This window comes from Entelurus aequoreus, linkage group LG10, assembly GCF_033978785.1.
Source record: "Entelurus aequoreus isolate RoL-2023_Sb linkage group LG10, RoL_Eaeq_v1.1, whole genome shotgun sequence".
NCBI classification, from domain to species: Eukaryota; Metazoa; Chordata; class Actinopteri; order Syngnathiformes; family Syngnathidae; genus Entelurus; species Entelurus aequoreus.
This window is the reverse complement of record NC_084740.1, coordinates 42,496,992-42,518,064: the sequence shown is the minus strand read 5'-3', so window position 1 is coordinate 42,518,064 and position 21,073 is coordinate 42,496,992. Positions and strand designations below refer to the sequence as shown.

The window sequence follows — 21,073 nt, the reverse complement described above, 5'->3', positions numbered from 1 at the left end:
ACACTTACAATTAGTGCACCAATCCCAAAAAAACTCCCTCATTTACACTCATTCACACAAAAGGGTTGTTTCTTTCTGTTATTAATATTCTGGTTCCTACATTATATATCAATATATATCAATACAGTCTGCAAGGGATTGATTGATTGATTGATTGAGACTTTTATTAGTAGGTTGCACAGTGAAGTACATATTCCGTACAATTGACCACTAAATGGTAACACCCGAATAAGTTTTTATACTTGTTTAAGTCAGGGTCATTCATGATACAGATATATACTATCATATATACTATCATCATAATACAGTCATCACACAAGATAATCACATTGAATTATTTACATTATTTGATACAGTCCGGAAGCACACATGATTGTGCGTGCTGCTGCTCCACTAATAGTACTAACCTTTAACAGTTAATTTTACTCATTTTCATTAGTTACTAGTTTCTATGTAACTGTTTTTATATTGTTTTACTTTCTTTTTTATTCAAGAAAATGTTTTTAATTTATGTATCTTATTTTATTTTATTATTATTTTTAAAAAGGACCTTATCTTCACCATACCTGGTTGTCCAAATTAGGCATAATAATGTGTTGAGTCAACGACTGTTTATATCGGTATCGGTAATTAAAGAGTTGGACAATATCGGAATATCGGCAAAAAGCCATTATCGGACATCCCTAGTAGAGATGTCCGATAATGGCATTTTTGCCGATATCCGATATTCCGATATTGTCCAACTCTTTAATTACCGATATCAACCGATACCGATATATACAGTGGTGGAATGAACACATTAGATTATGTCTAATTTTGTTGTGATGCCCCGCTGGATGCATTAAACAATGTAACAAGGTTTTCCAAAATAAATGAACTCAAATTATGGAAAAAAATGCCAACATGGCACTGCCATATTTATTATTGAAGTCACAAAGTGCATTATTTTTTTTAACATGCCTCAAAACAGCAGCTTGGAATTTGTGCAGCCCTTTGAGACACTTGTGATTTAGGGCTATATAAATAAACATTGATTGACTGATTGATTGATTGTCAAAATGGCAGATTTTGCGCACCCCAGGCCAACTTGAAAGTGGTGGGTAGAACCTTCCCCTTGATGACGGGCCTGGAGGGATAGCTGGGCCTGTCTGGTTTTGTGATGAACTCCACCACCGGGCTGGGGTTACTTTTGCCTTCAGAGTTGTAAGCCGCCACCTGCAAGAGGGAAATGAGAACAGGAAGTGAAGTGTGAATAAAAATGCAGTACAAGACACACACCAGGAACAATATTCCACCTTTTCACTAATACAGTGCTACCTCAACCTGCCAGTAATGGGAGAGAACGGCTGTCTCTTTCAGCTTCTTGTTATGCCGAAAGTTGCAAGCATCTCCACTGTCGGTTGACTATTATTTGCAAAAGGTTTTTTTTTTCTGCTTTATTTGGTGCCCTCACAAATGATCAGGAATCACAAAAGTCCTTACCTTTAACAACTATGTTGGTACAATAAATAACACTACACTACAGTACGAACACTACATGTTAGGGGTGTAACGGTACACAAAAATTTCGGTTCGGTACGTACCTCGGTTTAGAGGTCACGGTTCGGTTCATTTTCGGTACAGTAAGAAAACAACAAAACATACATTTTTGGGTTATTTATTTACCAAATTTGCAAAATCTTCCACCAAAAATATCTTTCTTAGTGGAATATTTGATGTGAAGTAATGGGAACCTTGGATAGGTCAATAATTCATAATAACATTGATTTTGATTCAATATTATGCTTTGAGCAATGACAGTTTGAAAGAAAAAAAATTAGTCAACATTGCAACTTTTTCTAAATTACATTTCACCTTTAAGCTTTTTTATTTCACTTTTGTTATGTTTTTGTTTATTTTAATAGTATTTTTAGAATGTGCCGTGGGCCTTTAAAGGCCTACTGAAAGCCACTACTACCGACCACGCAGTCTGATAGTTTATATATTAATGATGAAATCTTAACATTGCAACACATGCCAATACGGCCGGGTTAACTTATAAAGCTCAATTTTAAACTTCCCAGGAAACTTCCGCTTGAAAACGTCGCGGTATGATGACGTATGCGCGTGACGTCACGAGGGCAAGGGAAGTGTTTGGACCCAATTCAAATACCTCTGTTTTCTTCAACAAAATTCCACAGTATTCTGGACATCTGTGTTGGTGAATCTTTTGCAATTTGTTTAATGGACAATGGAGACTGCAAATAAGAAAGTTGTAGGTGCGATCGGTGGAGCGGCGGACTACAGCAACACCAACATCAGGAGGTTGTGTTGTGTTTTGAGCAGGATAGCAGACGCACTACAGTGAGTAAGCCCGACGCCGCATCTAAGTTAGCTTCTGTTTTTTTAGCTTCGCCAAGCTGAATATTATTAATTGTGTATTTACATGTTCATGGTTTAATAGTATTTTTGATCTTCTGTCTATCCATCCAGTCAGGGTTTTTTTTTATTTAGTTTCTATCTGCATTTGAGACTGATGCTATCATGTTGGCTACGTAGCTAGGTTAGCTTCTATTTTTTTTAGCTTCGAAAAGCTGAATATTATTAATCGTGTATTTACATGTTCATGTTTTAATAGTATTTTTGATCTTCTGTCTATCCATCCAGTCAGGGTTTTTTTAAATTTAGTTTCTATCTGCATTTGAGACTGCTATGCTATCACGTTGGCTACGTAGCTAGGTTAGCTTCTATTTTTTTAGCTTCGAAAAGCTGAATATTATTAATCGTGTATTTACATGTTCATGGTTTAATAGTATTTTTGATCTTCTGTCTATCCATCCAGTCAGGGTTTTTTTTAATTTAGTTTCTATCTGCATTTGAGACTGATGCTATCACGTTGGCTACGTTGCTAGGTTAGCTACTATTTTTTTAGCTTCGCAAAGCTGAATATTATTAATCGTGTATTTACATGTTCAGTCACTGTGAATGTCCATTTCGCGTTCTCGACTCTCATTTTTAAGAGGATATAGTATCCGAGGTGGTTTAAAATACAAATCTGTGATCCACAATAGAAAAAGGAGAGAGTGTGGAATCCAATGAGCCAGCTTGTACCTAAGTTACGGTCAGAGCGAAAAAAGATACGTCCATCACTGCCTCTCAAGTCCTTCACTGTAACGTTCCTCATCTACGAATCTTTCATCCTCGCTCAAATTAATGGGGTAATCGTCACTTTCTCGGTCCGAATCTCTCTCGCTCCATTGTAAACAATGGGGAATTGTGAGGAATACTAGCTCCTGTGACGTCATGCTACTTCCGGTACAGGCAAGGCTTTTTTTATCAGCGAGCAAAAGTTGCGAACTTTATCGTCGATTTTTTCTACTAAATCCTTTCAGCAAAAATATGGCAATATCGCAAAATGATCAAGTATGACACATAGAATGGATCTGCTATTCCCGTTTAAATAAAAAAAATTCATTTCAGTAGGCCTTTAAAACATTAGCTGTGGGCCGCAAATGGCCTCCGGGGCACACTTTTGACACCCCTGCTATAGATAATAAAAAATTCAATGTGATAAATCTATGGATAAAAAGCAGAGCCTGGCGAAGCATGCGCGTTTATCATAACTCTCTCTCTCTCTGTCTCTGCCCCTCCCTCACCAATGCTGCTGCGCGCACTATTAGTTTTGTTTTCAACCCCTTCTTAACCCTGGACGTACATTGAAAATACACGCAACCATAACTCAAAATGCCGGACATTTGAGGCATTTAAGAAACTCCGCAAAAGAGGACATGTCCGGTGAAAAGAGGACGTATGGTCAGTCCATCCTAGCCCGGTAGCTGCTAGCATGCCATGTGTTGTGCCTCGGTGTGCATTGTTTACGCTACTTAATATGTCCGTGTGGAAACTCGTTCGGTACACCTCCGAACTGAACCGGAACCCCCGTACCGAAACGGTTCAATACAAATACACGTACCGTTACACCCCTACTACATGTACATTAACGTCGTCAAAGGAGCAGCCCACGAGAGGAGAGAAAGGAGAAACCTTGTGTGTCAACTGTGAAATTAAGTCTGCCTTGGCATATATTTCCAGAAAAGTCCATTCTCATCACAATTAAAAACTTGCTTGGGTACGAAGCCGACTTCCTCAATCTTATTAATAGGAGCAAGGACAAAATGGCTTCCATCGGGACACAAAATGAAGGGACATGGTGTGCACGTGCAGGCATATTTGGCGCAACCTAAAAGTTCAAAACCCGAAAAGTTTGGCATATTACAGTGGAACCTCGATGTGCCAACTTCACTGGTTCTTAAGTTTGTATAACGAAGCAAATTTCTTCTAAGTGATGTAAAAAAAAGTCCATATTTTTGTAAAGGTTTGTACACTTTGAGCACAACATAAAGTGATATCCAGACAACTTCAACCCTTGACTAACACCCTCCCCTCCACATCCCACCTCCCCAGATTGTAAATAATCAAATGTATATACTTGTTCTTATGCTTTCTGAACTCACTATGTTCTCTGCTCGCTGTACATATCCTACCAAGTCAGACCTACACTGTTTCAATGTCCATTTCTCTGATGATGCAATTGTTGATGACTGAAGTGCTGATATCAACGCCCCCGGATTGTAAATAATGTAAATAATTCGATGTATATACTTTTGACTTTATTAAATGTATTTATATTAGAAACACAACATGTGTATATAACAAAGGGTGCAAAGTCTGCAGGCAGTAGGAAACACATGGTTAAGTGTAGGGAGTAAAACTGATGGCAGTCTAAAGTTCAAGATTTTTGGAGCTCTTTGTTCAGTGGATCAGATGTTTGATGAAGCTCTGTGTCTATCTACCACCACTACTGTTTTCTGTTTATTTGTTACTGACTGTGGCAGGACACCTCTGCCTCTGTTTCACTTTATGTTGCTGGTAAATAATATGGTTGTAGTAGTAGGCTAAAGTTAAATTATTTAGTATGCACTAATTAAAGGGGCAGAGCTTTGAGACATTTTAGCTTTTATATTTTATAAGATATATTTTTTGTAAGAACCACAATTAATAAATATATTTCAGTGAATAACTTATTGTTCAAATCTGTATACAAATATGTACATAAAGTGTTGTAATTATATTGTAAAATGGATGAATGGATGGATGGATGGACGTTTAAAACAAAACTGTTATTATTAATTAGTAAGTATACATTTTTTTAGCCTTTTTAGAGAAAATCAAATCATTGTAGTAAATTATGCAAATTACTCGATGATGTCATGGTGACCACGCCTATAGCCACGCCCACACCGCCACAGGTATCTTGGCAGTTTATGGGAAACACTGTGATGATAGTATATATTTGTACCATGACTTGATTTACGTGGACCCCGACTTAAACAAGTTGAAAAACTTATTGGGGTGTTACCATTTAGTAGTCAATTGTACGGAATATGTATTGTACTGTGCAATCTACTAATAAAAGCTTCAATCAATCAGTACTGTATATCGACTAACATAATGAAGTGATGAATTTAAAACAACAACAACGACAGGCTCAACTGTCCTGTAAGCGCATACAAAGAGAAATCCCTTTATGCCCTCACAAATGATCAGAAATCACGAAAATCCTTACCTTTAACAACTATATTGCTACAATAATACACATTTTAGTTAAACCCACGTACATTAACGTCGGCAAAGGAGCAGCTCACGAGAGGAGAGAAAGGGGAAAACAGAAGGGAAGAAGCCCATAGTCTTTACCTCCGTTGTGAAATTAAATCTGCTTTGGCATATTTTTCCAGGAAAGTCCATTCTCATCACAATTAAAAACTTGCTGGGGTACGATGCGAACTTCCGCAATCTTATTAATATGAGCAAGCACAAAATGGCTTCCAGGGGGACACACGTACTTGTTTGTAGTACTTTTCTAACAGTATTAATATCTAAAAGGCTGTTTTCTACTGTACCACCAAGAAAATGTACTGGTCCACACCGATTAAGAGGCGACTTTCATCAGAACCGACACTGCAAAAACTGAAATCTAAGTAAGATTAAACATCTCAAATAAGGGTGATATTTGCTTATTTTCTGTCTGATAAGAAAATTCTTGTGTTTTACTTGTTTTGGTCCTAAATGATCTCAGTAAGATATTACAGCTTGTTGCTGAGATTTGATGAGCTATATTGAGTAAAACATGCTTGAAACTAGAATATCAACTGTTGCAAAGCTGTGTCATCAACACTCACAAGTAGGGATGTCCGATAATGGCTTTTTGCCGATATCCGATATTCCGATATTGTCCAACTCTTTAATTACCGATACCGATATCAACCGATACCGATATCAACAGATACATGCAGTCGTGGAATTAACACATTATTATGCCTAATTTGGACAACCATGTATGGTGAAGATAAGGTACTTTTTTAAAAAAATAATAAAATAAGATAACTAAATTAAAAAAATTTTCTTGAATAAAAAAGAAAGTAAAACAATATAAAAACAGTTACATAGAAACTAGTAATTAATGAAAATGAGTAAAATTAACTGTTAAAGGTTAGTACTATTAGTGGACCAGCAGCACGCACAATCATGTGTGCTTACGGACTGTATCCCTTGCAGACTGTATTGATATGTATTGATATATAATGTAGGAACCAGAATATCGATAACAGTAAGAAATGGGGGGAGGGAGGTTTTTTGGGTTGGTGCACTAATTGTAAGTGTATCTTGTGTTTTTTATGTTGATTTAATAAATTAAAAAAATAAAAAATAAAAATAAATAAAAAAAACGATACAGATAATTAAAAAAACGGTACCGATAATTCCCGATATTACATTTTAACGCATTTATCGGCCGATAATATCAGCCTGCCGATATTATCGGCCTATCGGCCGATAAATCCCTATTCACAAGTATAAAACTACTTTTATAAAGTAATAATTTCTTATTTCAAGCATGAAAAAAAAATCATGACTTTGACACAATTGTGTCTCATAATTAAAACAGATGACAGCCAAATTGAATTTGCTGTTTTATTTTCAATGAAACAATAGAAAATACGTACTCATAGTAGTACAGTTGTTATTAGTGAGAATATACTTATTTTAAGGTATTTTTAGGTTCATTGAGGTTAGCTAATTTGACTTGTTTTGGAAAGTCTTGACAAGCCAAATTTTCATGTTCTATTGGCAGATAATTTTGCTTAGTTCAAATAAAATACCTCTCATTTTTGTATTTTTTATTCTTGTTTTTGAACACTGACTTTTTGCAGTGTAAATTTGGACTTTGCTCGACAGAACCCGACAACACCAGTGCGATCAGAAGGCGCGACATTTGCATTTCAGCGTGACACAGTGGGGGGGGGAAAAAGAAGAAGAAAAAAAAAAAAAGGTAATCTGGCTGAGCCCGCTGAGTCCAGCTCATCCTCACGCTGGAGCGAGACAAACACCTCCTCGGCGCCCAGCGCCGCCTCGCGCTAGGCAGCTGGATAATTGCAAATGAAGGAGGGAAGGAGGGCTTAATGTTGCAATTTTTTAACGTTGGCAATTATGGTGTCGGGCTAAAACGCAATCATACGTTTGTCACTATGGATTTTGCACATTTGCGCACACAGGGTTTCTGCAGGTCTCGGAAAATCTAATTAATGCCACTTAAAACTAATTTCATGCCAATGTCCTACTGCTGATAGGTATTACAGTATATATAGTCAAAAGCTTGTATCAACAAGTTTGAATAGTTGAAAAGTTAACCGTTACTCTTTAGCTCTTACGGCTAATACCGTAGAACGCCGATGTGTTAGTACGCTAGAAAAAGAGTTCCTCAGTGTTTGCCCTTACAATAACAATGTTGTTGTAGCTAGTAAATAAAGTATAGTTGACAGTATTTTAATGCATTTTTTAAGTGATTTAGAAGTACAGTTGAATGCTAACATTAGTTACATTCATACTTGCCAACCTTGAGACCTCCGATTCCGGGAAGTGGGGGGCGGGGGGTGGGGTGGGGCGTTGTCGGGGGTGGGGTTGGGGGCGTGGTTAAGAGGGGAGGAGTATATTTACAGCTAGAATTCACCAACTTGAGTATTTCATATCTATATATATATATCTATATATATATATATATATATATATATCTATATATATATATATATATATAGATATATATATATAGATGTATATATATAGATGTATATATATATATATATATATATATATATATATATATATATATATATATATATATATATATATATATATATATATATATATATATTTATTTTATTATACATATAAATAAAAGAAATACTTGAATTTCAGTGTTCCGGAGGCTATCCAGTAGATGGCAGTATTGTCCTGTTTAAGAGAGTCACAACATTGCGGTTTACGGCAGACGGACTGCTTTACGGTAGACGAAAACGTGACTGCTGTTGTTTGTGTGTTGTTACCGCGCTGGAAGGACGTTAATGAAACTGCCTAACAATAAACCCACATAAGAAACCAAGAACTCGCCCTCGATCATTCTACAGTTATAACGTCATTGATGTTTATATTGTGGGAAAGCGGACGTGAAAACAGACTGTCCCCACTCAGGTCCGCATGGAGCTGGAGGGGCCGTGGCCTCCAGCTCCGGCTGAATTCCGGGAGTTTATCGGGAGAAAATTTCTTTCCGGGGGTTTTCGGGAGAGGCGCTGAATTCCGGGAGTCTCCCGCTAAAACCGGGAGGGTTGGCAAGTATGGTTACATTGCTAACCACCAAGAAAGAGACCGATTTTGAAAAAAAATATATTGTCTTCTTGTCTCTCATAATGATTGTGAACTATAGGCAAAATTCCCCCAAAAAAGTGCTGTTCCTCTTTAACGTTCACCAAAATTGAGGGGAGCCCTAAAGGGGGGAAAAAAAACGACACATTGAATTCGTTTTGAAAATAAAAATATGACAAAATGGCCCCCGCATGCTTTGGTTTTTCAGTGGAAAATTTGGACATTTTATATAATCAAATTCTGTACAATGTGAAAATTAGATATTTTTAAGTGTTATTTTTTTAATCCATAGTCATGTTTAAAGCAGTTAGTATTTTCCCATGTGGTGTGTCTTCTCGTGTCCTCCTTGCTTTTATCTTATGTCTGCTAGTAAACTCTTTGTTTTGGCCAGTTCCTTATCTGTTTTGAAGCAGCAGCAGCAGCAGCGCTCCTTTCTGGGCGAGAGGTGTTGTTTTCGCTCTACATAAGCTGACTCTTTTTGTTTGGATTTAGACTTTGTTTGCCGATGCTATGGTTGCATTGCAAGGGCTGGTCTCCTTAAGCTTCAGTAAAACGTGATATTGTACCATTCTGTCTCTGGGGTCCTTTTTACTCAACATATACTGTATGTCATCCAAAAGAACTTGGGATTGATCAGTGTGTTTTATTCCCTGAGAGGAAGACTGGTCACACGCAACTAGGGATGTCCGATAATGGCTTTTTGCCGATATCAGATATTCCGATATTTTCCAACTCTTTAATTACCGATACCGATATCAACCAATACCCATATCAACCGATACCGATATATACAGTCGTGGAATTAACACATTATTATGCCTAATTTGGACAACCAGGTATGGTGAAGATAAGGTCTTTTAAAAAAAAAAAAAAATTTAATGAAATAAGATAAATAAATTAAAAACATTTTCTTGAATAAAAAAGAAAGTAAAATAATATAAAAACAGTTACATAGAAACTAGTAATGAATGAAAATGAGTAAAATGAACTGTTAAAGGTTAGTACTATTAGTGGACCAGCAGCACGCACAATCATGTGTGCTTACGGACTGTATCCCTTGCAGACTGTATTGATATATATTGATATATAATGTAGGAAGCAGAATATTAATAACAGAAAGAAACAACCCTTTTGTGTGAATGAGTGTAAATGGAGGAGGGAGGTTTTTTGCACTAATTGTAAGTGTATCTTTTGTTTTTTATGTTGATTTAAAAAAAATAAAAACGATACCGATAAAAAAAACGATACCGATAATTTCCGATATTACATTTTAAAGCATTTATCGGCCGATAATATCGGCCTGCAACACTAACCATGTTTTTTCATGTGTGTGTAACAGATGCCAGCCAGTGGACGTTGGTAAACCTCACGAGCAGTGCTGGATACCGAGTTGACGGCTCAAGCTTTTAGCTTGGCACCTACCATGCTGCGCTCTCATTCGAAGGACCCAGATTTGAGTCATTGGGGTTGACCGGAAGCTTGGGAATTGTATCACATTTTTAATGCCTCGGGGCGTCAAATTTTATGCTTTTTATTGCCATTCATTTTTGCAAAATCCATTTGATAACTTTTAAAGCTTTTTAATGGCCCGCAGAAACCCGGACATATGTGCAATTATGCAGTTATTCATTCATTTGAAGGACTGGAAATAAAATTGACGATAACGAGGATGTATCAGTGCGCTAGCATGCTTTGCACGACAAGCTAGTGAAGCGCTAGTGATGAGCAGCGGCATCCTCCTGTTTACGCTTTAGCTGCCACAACCCTGCGGGCGGATGAGTCATGAAGCTGCAGAGGAGGGGGGGGGGGGGGGGGGTGTCGCCTTACCCGGAACTTGTACTTGGTACTCCTGTGGAGGTTCCTGACCGTGCAGGAGAGGTCATCGCCATCGTAGCTGGCCTGGAAGCCGTAACCCTGGGACCGACACAAGACAAGCAGACAAACATCCCCGGTGAGAGAAGGCTTACAAGACCACAGCATGGTGGGCCGCAGGAGACAAACAGCTCATGGCGTTAGAAGTATGTTCTCAGGAAGTGTGTGTGCGTGTGTGTGTGTGCGTGTGTGTGTGTGTGTGTGTGGGTGTGTGTGTGTGTGTGTGTGTACAGGCCCAAGCTGCAAACGTCATATGAATTAATAACAAATATTTTCCCCTTTTCGCTGCCGCTTGACTGGCGGAACAGGATGTATGCAACTTCTTCACTTCCGATACGGTCACCGATATTGGAGCCTTCGAGTATTGGCCGACACCGATACCAACCCGACTTGGTATCAGTGCGAATCATACGACATACTTAAATTATTTTGTGAAAACGATGGAAAAGGTTTGAGCTAGTGACAAAAAGACAAACCTTATGACAGACTTGTGCTTTTGAAGTGGAGTGGTGACACCTAGTGGCCACAATTATTCATGACGTTGAGCTCATGACGCCCTAAGTTGAATGATGGAGATACATTTGTTACTTGATACTTTCTAACCCGCTTCTGCCTTGGAGACTTTGCATGTAAGGATAGGGACTGAAAATGACCGTCTTTTCGCAATCAGAAACGACATACCTCAATCTAAACTTACTGTGAATTCCGGACTATAAGCTGCTACTTTTCCTACGCTTTGAACCCTGTGGCTTATAAATCAGTGCGGCTAATTTATTTATATATATATATACATATGTGTGTGCATATATGTATGTGTGGAAAATAATCACAAGACTACTTCATCTCTACAAGTCTGTTTCATGAGAGGTTTCCTCAATCATCTCCTGATGATTGAGGAAACCCCTCATGAAACAGACCTGTAGAGATGAAGTAGTCTTGTGATTTTTTTTTCCACACATACATATATTGCGCTCTACCACGGCATTGAGCACAATTTTTTTGGGATAATCTAATTAAGACATATGTGTGTATATATATATATATATATATATATATATATATATATATATATATATATATATATATATATATATATATATATATATATATATATATATATATATATATGTATATATATATATACACACACACACACACACACACATATATATATATATACATATATATATATATGTATACATATATATATATATATATGTATATATATACATATATACTGTATATATATATATATATATATATATATGTATATATATATATATATATATATATATATATATATATATATATATGTATATATATACATATATGTATATATATACATATATGTGTATATATATATATATATACATATATATATACATACATATATATATACATATATATATACATACATATATATATATACACATATATACATATACATATATATATATATATATATATGTATATATACATATATATATATATATATATATATATATATATATATATATATATATATATATATATATATATATATATATATATATATATATATATATATATATATATATATATATATATATATATATATATATATATATATATATATATATATACTGTATCCCCACCTTCTACCATCCTAGTCACGTCCGTTGTGTCCTTGGGCAAGACACTTCACCCTTGCTCCTGACGGCTGCTGGTTAGCGCCTTGCAAGGCAGCTCCCGCCATCAGTGTGTGAATGTGTGTGTGAATGGATGAATGTGGAAATAGTGTCAAAGCGCTTTGAGTACCTTGAAGGTACAAAAGTGTTGTACAAGTATAACCCATTTATCATTATATATATATATATATATATATATATATATATATATATATATATATATATATATATATATATATATATATATATATATATATATATATATATATATATATATATATATATATATATATATATATATATATACACACACACATACATACAGTACATGTATATACATATATCATTTTTTTTAATTCATTTTGGATTCTTTTGAATCAATTAAGAATCATTACGAATAAGAATTGCAATTTTCTTTTCTTTCACACCCCTAGTATTCGGTACCTAGTGGAATGGTTGGGCTCCAAGTTCAAAAAGGTTAAGAACTGTGGTTCTCAATCCCACTGAAAAGTTTGCAGTAATACACGGAGTACGTACAGTACATGGAGGAGCACATTTACAGCACCCAGCATAGCAGACATTATGAGCCAGCTTACCGAGCCTTCCTCCTCCATCTCCAACACGTAGTAGACCTCGTCCTCCTTGGGCGAGCTGTTGGGCCGCTGCCACCTCAGACACAGCCAGGTCACCCCCGCCATCTCCAGCTCTGGGGGGAAGGGCGGCAATGGCACACTGCATGAGGTGAACAGGTCCACCACTTCACTGAACTCACTGGAGAGGGAAGACAGGAGAAGAGACAGGAGAGAGACCGTGTGTGAGACAGACACACACACACACACACACACACAAATATGGCCACGTTGACAGTAACAAACAGCGACACGGACACGGACGCCACAAGATGGCAGCAGTTTAGGAATGGGCGGCATCTACCTGGCACCCATGTCGTTTTTGGCTGCAAGGCGGAAGGAGTATCTTGAGGCTGGTGAGAGTTTGGTCAGTCTGTACTGCTTCTGAGGTCCGTAGTAGCACTGCTCAAACACACCCGTGCATTTGCCCTGCACACAACACAAGTGTTGGGAGAAGATGCTTAAGAGACCCCCGAGCTGACAATAGCTCCATAAAATCTTATGCTAAACGCTTTTTAATGACGCTGTAATCTTTTACGAGCACCCAGCAGGATCCAAATCAATCATTTCCATCACTTGCTTGCTCCATTTTGGTGCTCAAACGCTTGCTTTTCGCATTAAAGAACCTCTATATGGCCATTTTCTCACAAAAAAATACGATTTTTTTGACCCCCTATTTTTCAAATGACATTCATAACAAGTTAGACTTTTAATTCATCAAAAACTAGTGGCGTGAAATGGCACACTGTTAGTAAAATTATATTGTATAAATGTCTTCTTTTTAGAACAGATATAAATTGGACATTTTATAAAATAATAATTAAAAAAAACTTTACTGTGATTCTTTTGCTCATATGTTGATCCATATGCATATGCTACTCAGTGGCCTTGTGGTTAGAGTGTCCGCCCTGAGATGGGTAGGTCGTGAGTTCAAACCCCGGCAGAGTCATACCAAAGACGATAAAAATGGGAGCCATTACCTGCCTGCTTGGCACTCAGCATCAAGGGTTGGAATTAGAGATGTCCGATAATATCGGCCTGCCGATATTATCGGCCGATAAATGCTTTAAAATGTAATATCGGAAATTATCGGTATCGTTTTTTTTATTATCGGTATCGTTTTTTTTTTTATTAAATCAACATAAAAAACACAAGATACACTTACAATTAGTGCACCAACCCAAAAAAACTCCCTCCCCCATTTACACTCATTCACACAAAAGGGTTGTTTATTTCTGTTATTAATATTCTGGTTCCTACATTACTTAACAACATATATCAATACAGTCTCAAGGGATACAGTCCGTAAGCACACATGATTGTGCGTGCTGCAGGTCCACTAATAGTACTAACCTTTAACCGTTAATTTTACTCATTTTCATTAATTACTAGTTTCTATGTAACTGTTTTTATATTGTTTTACTTTCTTTTGTATTCAAGAAAATGTTTTTAATTTATTTATCTTATTTTTTTTTTTTTTTTTAAAGGACCTTATCTTCACCATACCTGGTTGTCCAAATTAGGCATAATAATGTGTTAATTCCACGACTGTATATATCGGTATCGGTTGATATCGGTGTCGGTAATTAAAGAGTTGGACAATATCGGAATATCGGATATCGGCAAAAAGCCATTATCGGACATCCCTAGTTGGAATTGGGGGTTAAATTACCAAAAATGATTCCCGGGCGTGGCACCGCTGCTGCCCACTGCTCCCTTCACCTCCCAGGGGGTGAACAAGGGGATGTGTCAAATGCAGAGGACAAATTTCACCACACCTAGTGTGTGTGTGTGACAATCATTGGTACTTTAACTTTAACTTAGAGCAGGGGTGTCCAAAGTGCGGCCCGCAGCTAAATGTTTACCGGCCCGCCACACATTCTGGAAATACTATTGTAAAAATAAAAAAGAACATTAAAAAAAGTGGAATGAGGTGAAATCTAACGATAAAAAGTTGCAATGTTGACACAAAAGCTGCCATGCAGGCTGTTTGTTTTTCTTTTGTCTTTCTTCATTTTTCTTTTTTTTCCATTGCTCAAAAAATAATAATAATGACAAAAAACCCATGTTATAATGAATTATTTTCAGGGCTCCGATTACTTCAAATATTTCACTTTAAAATGTTTTATGTGGTAAATATTGCATATATTGTGTAGTAGCCATTTAAAAACATCAAAGTTTTCTTTGACAAAAGCGCATAAAACAAACAAAATAATAGTTCCAGCATAAAATGGACAGATATATCTGAAGTTGATCTCGTAACTTAAGTGTTGAAAGTAAAAGAAAAACCTAATAAAAATGTATCACTTTATGAGTGGGACACCTTTTGGATCCCAAATATATTTAGTGATTTTTTATTTATCTTTTCACTGTGATTACTCAAAAATATGAAATAATTAAAATCAATGGTGTCCTGCATTATTGATCTTTTAGGGCTCTAATTACTAAATACTGCAAATTTCAGTTTTACTATAAAAAAACTAAGTTGTTTTTGACAGAAAAGCCATAAAACATTTTTTTTTAATTTGTATTACTTTATATCAACTTGAAGTTGATGTAGAGATTTACTGTAAGCGGTAAATAATAATTTAAAAAAAAAGAATCTGACTTATTTTTAACATTTTAATGACTGAGACCCCTAAAGGTAAAATAATTTAAAAAAAACGCATATATTTTGTTATGGTTTGAAAATGAAAAATATCAAAATGGCCCCCACATGCTTTAATTTTTCCATGTGCGGCCCTCGGTGGAAACATTTTGGACACCCCTGACTTAGAGCTTCCTATGTGAAGCAAAACTTGTGTCTTGAATAAATTAGGTAAATAAAATTTTGGATTTAGAGCAGAGTTGGGCAAATATTTTGACTGGGGGCCCACATTGACAGAAAAAAATGTGTCTGGAGGACTTAGTTGTAAGTGTGTATAAATGATATATACACATTTAGCTGTACAAATCTGCTGTACAGTATGTGTGTTTGGGTCCCTTTTTTTCAGGAACACTAATACCAACAGTCACAATGTCCGATATAGATCCAAAACAGTTATGACAGACCACCTCAAAAAAACGGAATGGAATTTTACAGTTTTTTACTGAATGGGACACCCAAAATGTACATGAAAGTAAAAAAAAGTTTGATTTACAATATTAACTATGAACAATAAAACACTGAATATTAACAACATATGAACATCTTTACTTGTCAGACCATCTCCTCCATAGTAGTGTATCTTTTACAATCAAGCAAAACACAACAAAACACTCTGCTTTGTTCCTGGTCTGAGCTGCTGTGACGTAGATTACCGCAATAACTCTTATAACACTCAAAAGCGCAGATTTCGACCATTGAAATTAGAGATGTCCGATAATGGCTTTTTTGCCGACATCCGATATTCCGATATTGTCCAACTCTTGATTACCGATTCCGATATCAACCGATACCGATGTATACAGTCGTGGAATGAACACATTATTATGCCTAATTTTGTTGTGATGCCCCACTGGATGCATTAAACAATGTAACAAGGTTTTCCAAAATAAATCAACTCAAGTTATGGAAAAAAAAATGCCAACATGGCACTGCCATATTTATTATTGAAGTCACAAAGTGCATTTTTTGTTTTAACATGCCTCAAAACAGCAGCTTGGAATTTGGGACATGCTCTCCCTGAGAGAGCATGAGGAGGTTGAGGTGGGCGGGGTACCGGGGGGTGTATATTGTAGCGTCCCGGAAGAGTTAGTGCTGCAAGGGGTTCTGGGTATTTGTTCTTGTTGTGTTTATGTTGTGTTAGGTGCGGATGTTCTCCCAAAATGTGTTTGTCATTCTTGTTTGGTGTGGGTTCACAGTGTGGCGCATATTTGTAACAGTGTTAAAGTTGTTTATACGGTCACCCTCAGTGTGACCTGTATGGCTGTTGACCAAGTATGCCTTGCATTCACTTCTGTGTGTGAAAAGCCGTAGATATTATGTGATTGGGCCGGCCTTTAAGGCACTGCCTTTGTCTATTTTGTTGTCTGGGTGGAAATCGGGAGAAATTCGAGAGAAAGGTTGCCCCGGGAGATTTTAGGGGGGGGACACTGAAATTCGGGAGTCTCCCGGGAAAAGTATGTGACTGGGAGACACAACTCCTCTGTACTTCTCCCTACGTCCGTGTACCACTCCGTACAGCGGCGTTTTAAAAAGTCATAAATGTTACTTTTTGAAACGATACCGATATCAACCGATACCGATATATACAGTCGTGGAATTAACACATTATTATGCCTAATTTGGACAACCAGGTATGGTGAAGATAAGGTCCTTTTTTAAAATGAAATGAAATAAAATAAGATAAATAAATTAAAAACATTTTCTTGAATAAAAAAGAAAGTAAAACAATATAAAAACAGTTACATAGAAACTAGTAATTAATGAAAATGAGTCAAATTAACCGGTAAAGGTTAGTACTATTAGTGGACCAGCAGCACGCACAATCATGTGTGCTTACGGACTGTATCCTTTGCAGACTGTATTGATATGTATAGATATATAATGTAGGAAGCAGAATACTAATAACAGAAAGAAACAACCCTTTTGTGTGAATGAGTGTGAATGGGGGAGGGAGGTTATTTGGGTTGGTGCACTAATTGTAAGTGTATCTTGTGTTTTTTATGCTGATTTAATAGAAAAATGTAAAAAAAACGAAACCGATAATAAAAAAAAGTGATACCGATAATTTCCGATATTACATTTTAAAGCATTTATCAGCCGATAATATCGGACCGACGATATTATCGGACATCTCTAATTGAAATACTTTCTATAGTTCAGGACTTGCGGCCATTTAAAAACAGCACTGCACATCATAATGGTGGCTACAGTTTTGATGTTAAAGGTCTAAAAAAATTATGTAGAAAATCAGACGGGCCGGATTGAAAATCTTAATGGGCCGCATGTGGCCCGCAGGCTGTATTTTTCCCAGTTCTGATTTAAAGGGCGTATTAAAAAAGACTTTGTTTAAGCACCACATCGACATATGGCTAACGGGGGAAATATATGCCTGTTGTGTCATCCAATTGAAAGGGCAACATATATTTTGGACAAATAAAACCTATGGGGTGGTATTTGCTTGGTACAATATAATGCATTACATGCAATTATTTTCTACTTTGTGTATTGACATGGTAGTAGGCTATATGGTTGTTGCGTAACGTGGGTTGGCTCACAGAATGGCACTGAAAGATGGTGATGTGCGTACATGGAAGAGAATGCAGTGCGTCAGGTTGGATGCAACATGGGGTTATGCTGAATGAAAGGTGGCGGTCATTTTACTGTTGGCCTTGACTTGCCATCAAAGTAGGCCTATGCCATATATAACAAATGATTATATATACTTATTTCGATGGTGGTCCGTGCGGTCAAACTAGACATTTTAGCAGGGTAAAGCCAACAATATGTCCCGACTCCAGACTAAAATATTGCTGCGTAACTTTACAAAAACATTTGGCGAATCGACATCAGTAAAATGTGGCATAATTACTTAGTAAACCATCTTGCAAGTAGGGATGATACTCGAAACCGATTTTCCCGGTTGTCCGATAAGAAAAGAACCGAGTCCACGGACTCGAATCCCTTTTTGAGAACCGGTACCCGTTATCGAGACCACTATAGAAAAGAAAAAGAGTTGGTTCTTTATTCGAATCCCGTCCCGACCAGAAATGCCCCGTGAGACATCACAATAAATGACGTCACGTAGCTCAGTCATTAGGCGCAGATAGGGAAAGCAGGAAAAACAATGGACCGGAAAAAGCGCTCCAAGGTGTAATAAAGTTCAAAACAAAAGGTATAATCCAATGAATAACTTTACTGAGAGATTTGAGCAGGGTACAAACACAGGACCAACACTTTTACCACCAAGCGGAAACATAGCAACCAGGCTAGCAACGCACCTTCGTTACGGCAGCTGTAGCAACGTTCTTAAAGCAACCGCAGCACATACATATATATATATACAACACATCTCCCTTTTTTAACTTTTGTTTTTCTTTCCTTGAAAACAAAACAAAATCACACTGTAGATGTGTTGTCTGTCTAATTATAAATAATGCTAATGAGGCGTGTTGGCTGAGTTCTTGACGTTTACTTTCACAGCGTGCTCATAACCTCATTCTAAGCTGCCGGGTGGCGACATGCAACAACACTTTTCAGGGCTACCGCGCATGCTCGTCATGCTGGGTAGTGTAGTTGTTATACTCCCTAGCTCAAAACATAACATCTTTCCCCCTATAAAGAAATAATGTTAACTCAATAAAGTGTATTTCTTTTTTTAGCTTTAACTTTTCATTTTTTAGCATTGTAACCACATTTGCAAACAACTTTTCTCTTCATAGAATTTTCTTTCAGTAAAGAAAGAAATAAAGTCCAAAAATGTCAAAGCATCATAACAAACAGTTATGTCAAATAGCAGCAGAATTGCACTTTTTGGAGAGCTGTATTATTTTCAGTTTTGTGCCCAAGGGACTGATTTTATTTAACACTATATTATTATTTATACACCTATAGTGATCACAGAGACAGCTTGTTTTTGTGTTACTGTATATATTTGTTTTTCTGAAAAATCCCACTTAATATACTTTGGGTAACAACAGTCAATATTTATTTATTTTATTTTATTTTTTTAGGGGGGTAACAGTCAATATTTATTTATTTATTAGATAAAAAAGGTTTCTTATATAATAAAAGTGAGCTTTTGTTAAACCAAATATTGTGTGTTTTTTTCCATATACAACAACCTATCTGGACTCGATAAGAGAATCGATAAGGAATCGGTTCGATAAGAGGATTCGATAATAGGCTCGAACTCGATCATTTCTTATCAAACATCATCCCTACTTGCAAGAAGCATAAACAAGAGAAACTTATAGCGTAGGACTTGTCGATGGCCATTTGAAGTTCCTCAGAGTAGGATTGGGATTCGTATCTGGCAACCTCGGTCATGGAGAGTGGAAGGGTATTACAGAATTTTGACCGTGATTGCAGTACCATTCCTGGCCACATTACTACACCTTTTAAGTCATAATGCAAGAAAATATGTGAGTATTTATTCTTATTTTAACAAAAACAAGTTGACAATAATTACATTAATACATATTAAAGTTGAAAAGACATGAAATTGTATGTATGTTTTTTCTGTCAAGGACTTTGACGCATTATTTCCAGGCTTTTGGAGGCCACACTTTAAGTTTGACACCTTATCTTATTTATGTCTCATTTGTATTAGTCTTTTCTATTATTATGTCTACTATGTGGGGTAAAACTAGTGTAAAGGTCATTGTAGGCTTGGTATTTCATGCCTAGATGGTTTCAATAATGTTCAACTGTTGAACGTCATGACATTGCACTAATGTGTACTTCTTTAAAAATGGGTGAAAAATAAGGACATTTAATATTGAAACATTACCTCATCCCATTGAAGAATGTAGTTCTGGACCTTGGAACCGTTGTCACATGGGGCCTGCAGGAGAAACCAACAATAAGTGTTTTGTGCAGAAGAAAACACACAGAAGCTATTACCAATAATAACAGTAGAAATTAATACATTAAAGAGATCATTTGACAAAAACAGATTATCTTTGAATTTCAGTAAAACCAAAATAATGATATTCGGTAACAGAAGAAAGTCAAACAGACAGAGTGGACTGAAATAGTAAAAAAAAAATAGACAATAAAATAAACTGGAAATCCCATATAAAAATATAAGTAAAAAAAACAAAACAGTTCAATAATGAATAAAGCTAATTATGTTCTGGACCAAAATCACTGAGTTATTGTGCAGAAATATGGGAAACAACTAAACTACATTCACTAACCGTGTTACATAACAGTGTTTCCCACACATTCATTTATTTGTGGCGGCCCGCCACGAAAGAATTAAGGCCGCCACAAATGTTTTTTTGTTTTTTTTTATTTTTAATTAAAAAAAAAAAAAATTTTTTTTTTTTTTTTTGTCCTGTCCAGCTTCTCAGGCAAATCATATAGTTGATGTAGATGCCCATATCGGCTGTTCAGATTTACTTTACAAAAGAGAAGTGTAGGATCAAGATTTTTGGAGCTCTTTGTTCAGTGGATCAGATGTTTGATGAAGCTTTGTGTTTGTCTACCACCACTACTGTTTTCTGTTTATTTGTTACTGACTG

At 36.4% G+C, this 21,073-nt stretch overlaps 1 protein-coding gene across 1 annotated transcript in view; it reads right to left on the bottom strand.

Moving 5' to 3' along the window:
- Positions 1–21,073, bottom strand: part of fndc3a (fibronectin type III domain containing 3A) — a 160,503-nt gene that overhangs the window by 49,758 nt on the left and 89,672 nt on the right. The window contains 5 exon segments of the mRNA XM_062060894.1: positions 1,077–1,215; positions 10,561–10,647; positions 12,869–13,043; positions 13,206–13,330; positions 20,338–20,391. Of these exon segments, the coding sequence (XP_061916878.1) occupies positions 1,077–1,215; positions 10,561–10,647; positions 12,869–13,043; positions 13,206–13,330; positions 20,338–20,391 (580 nt within the window).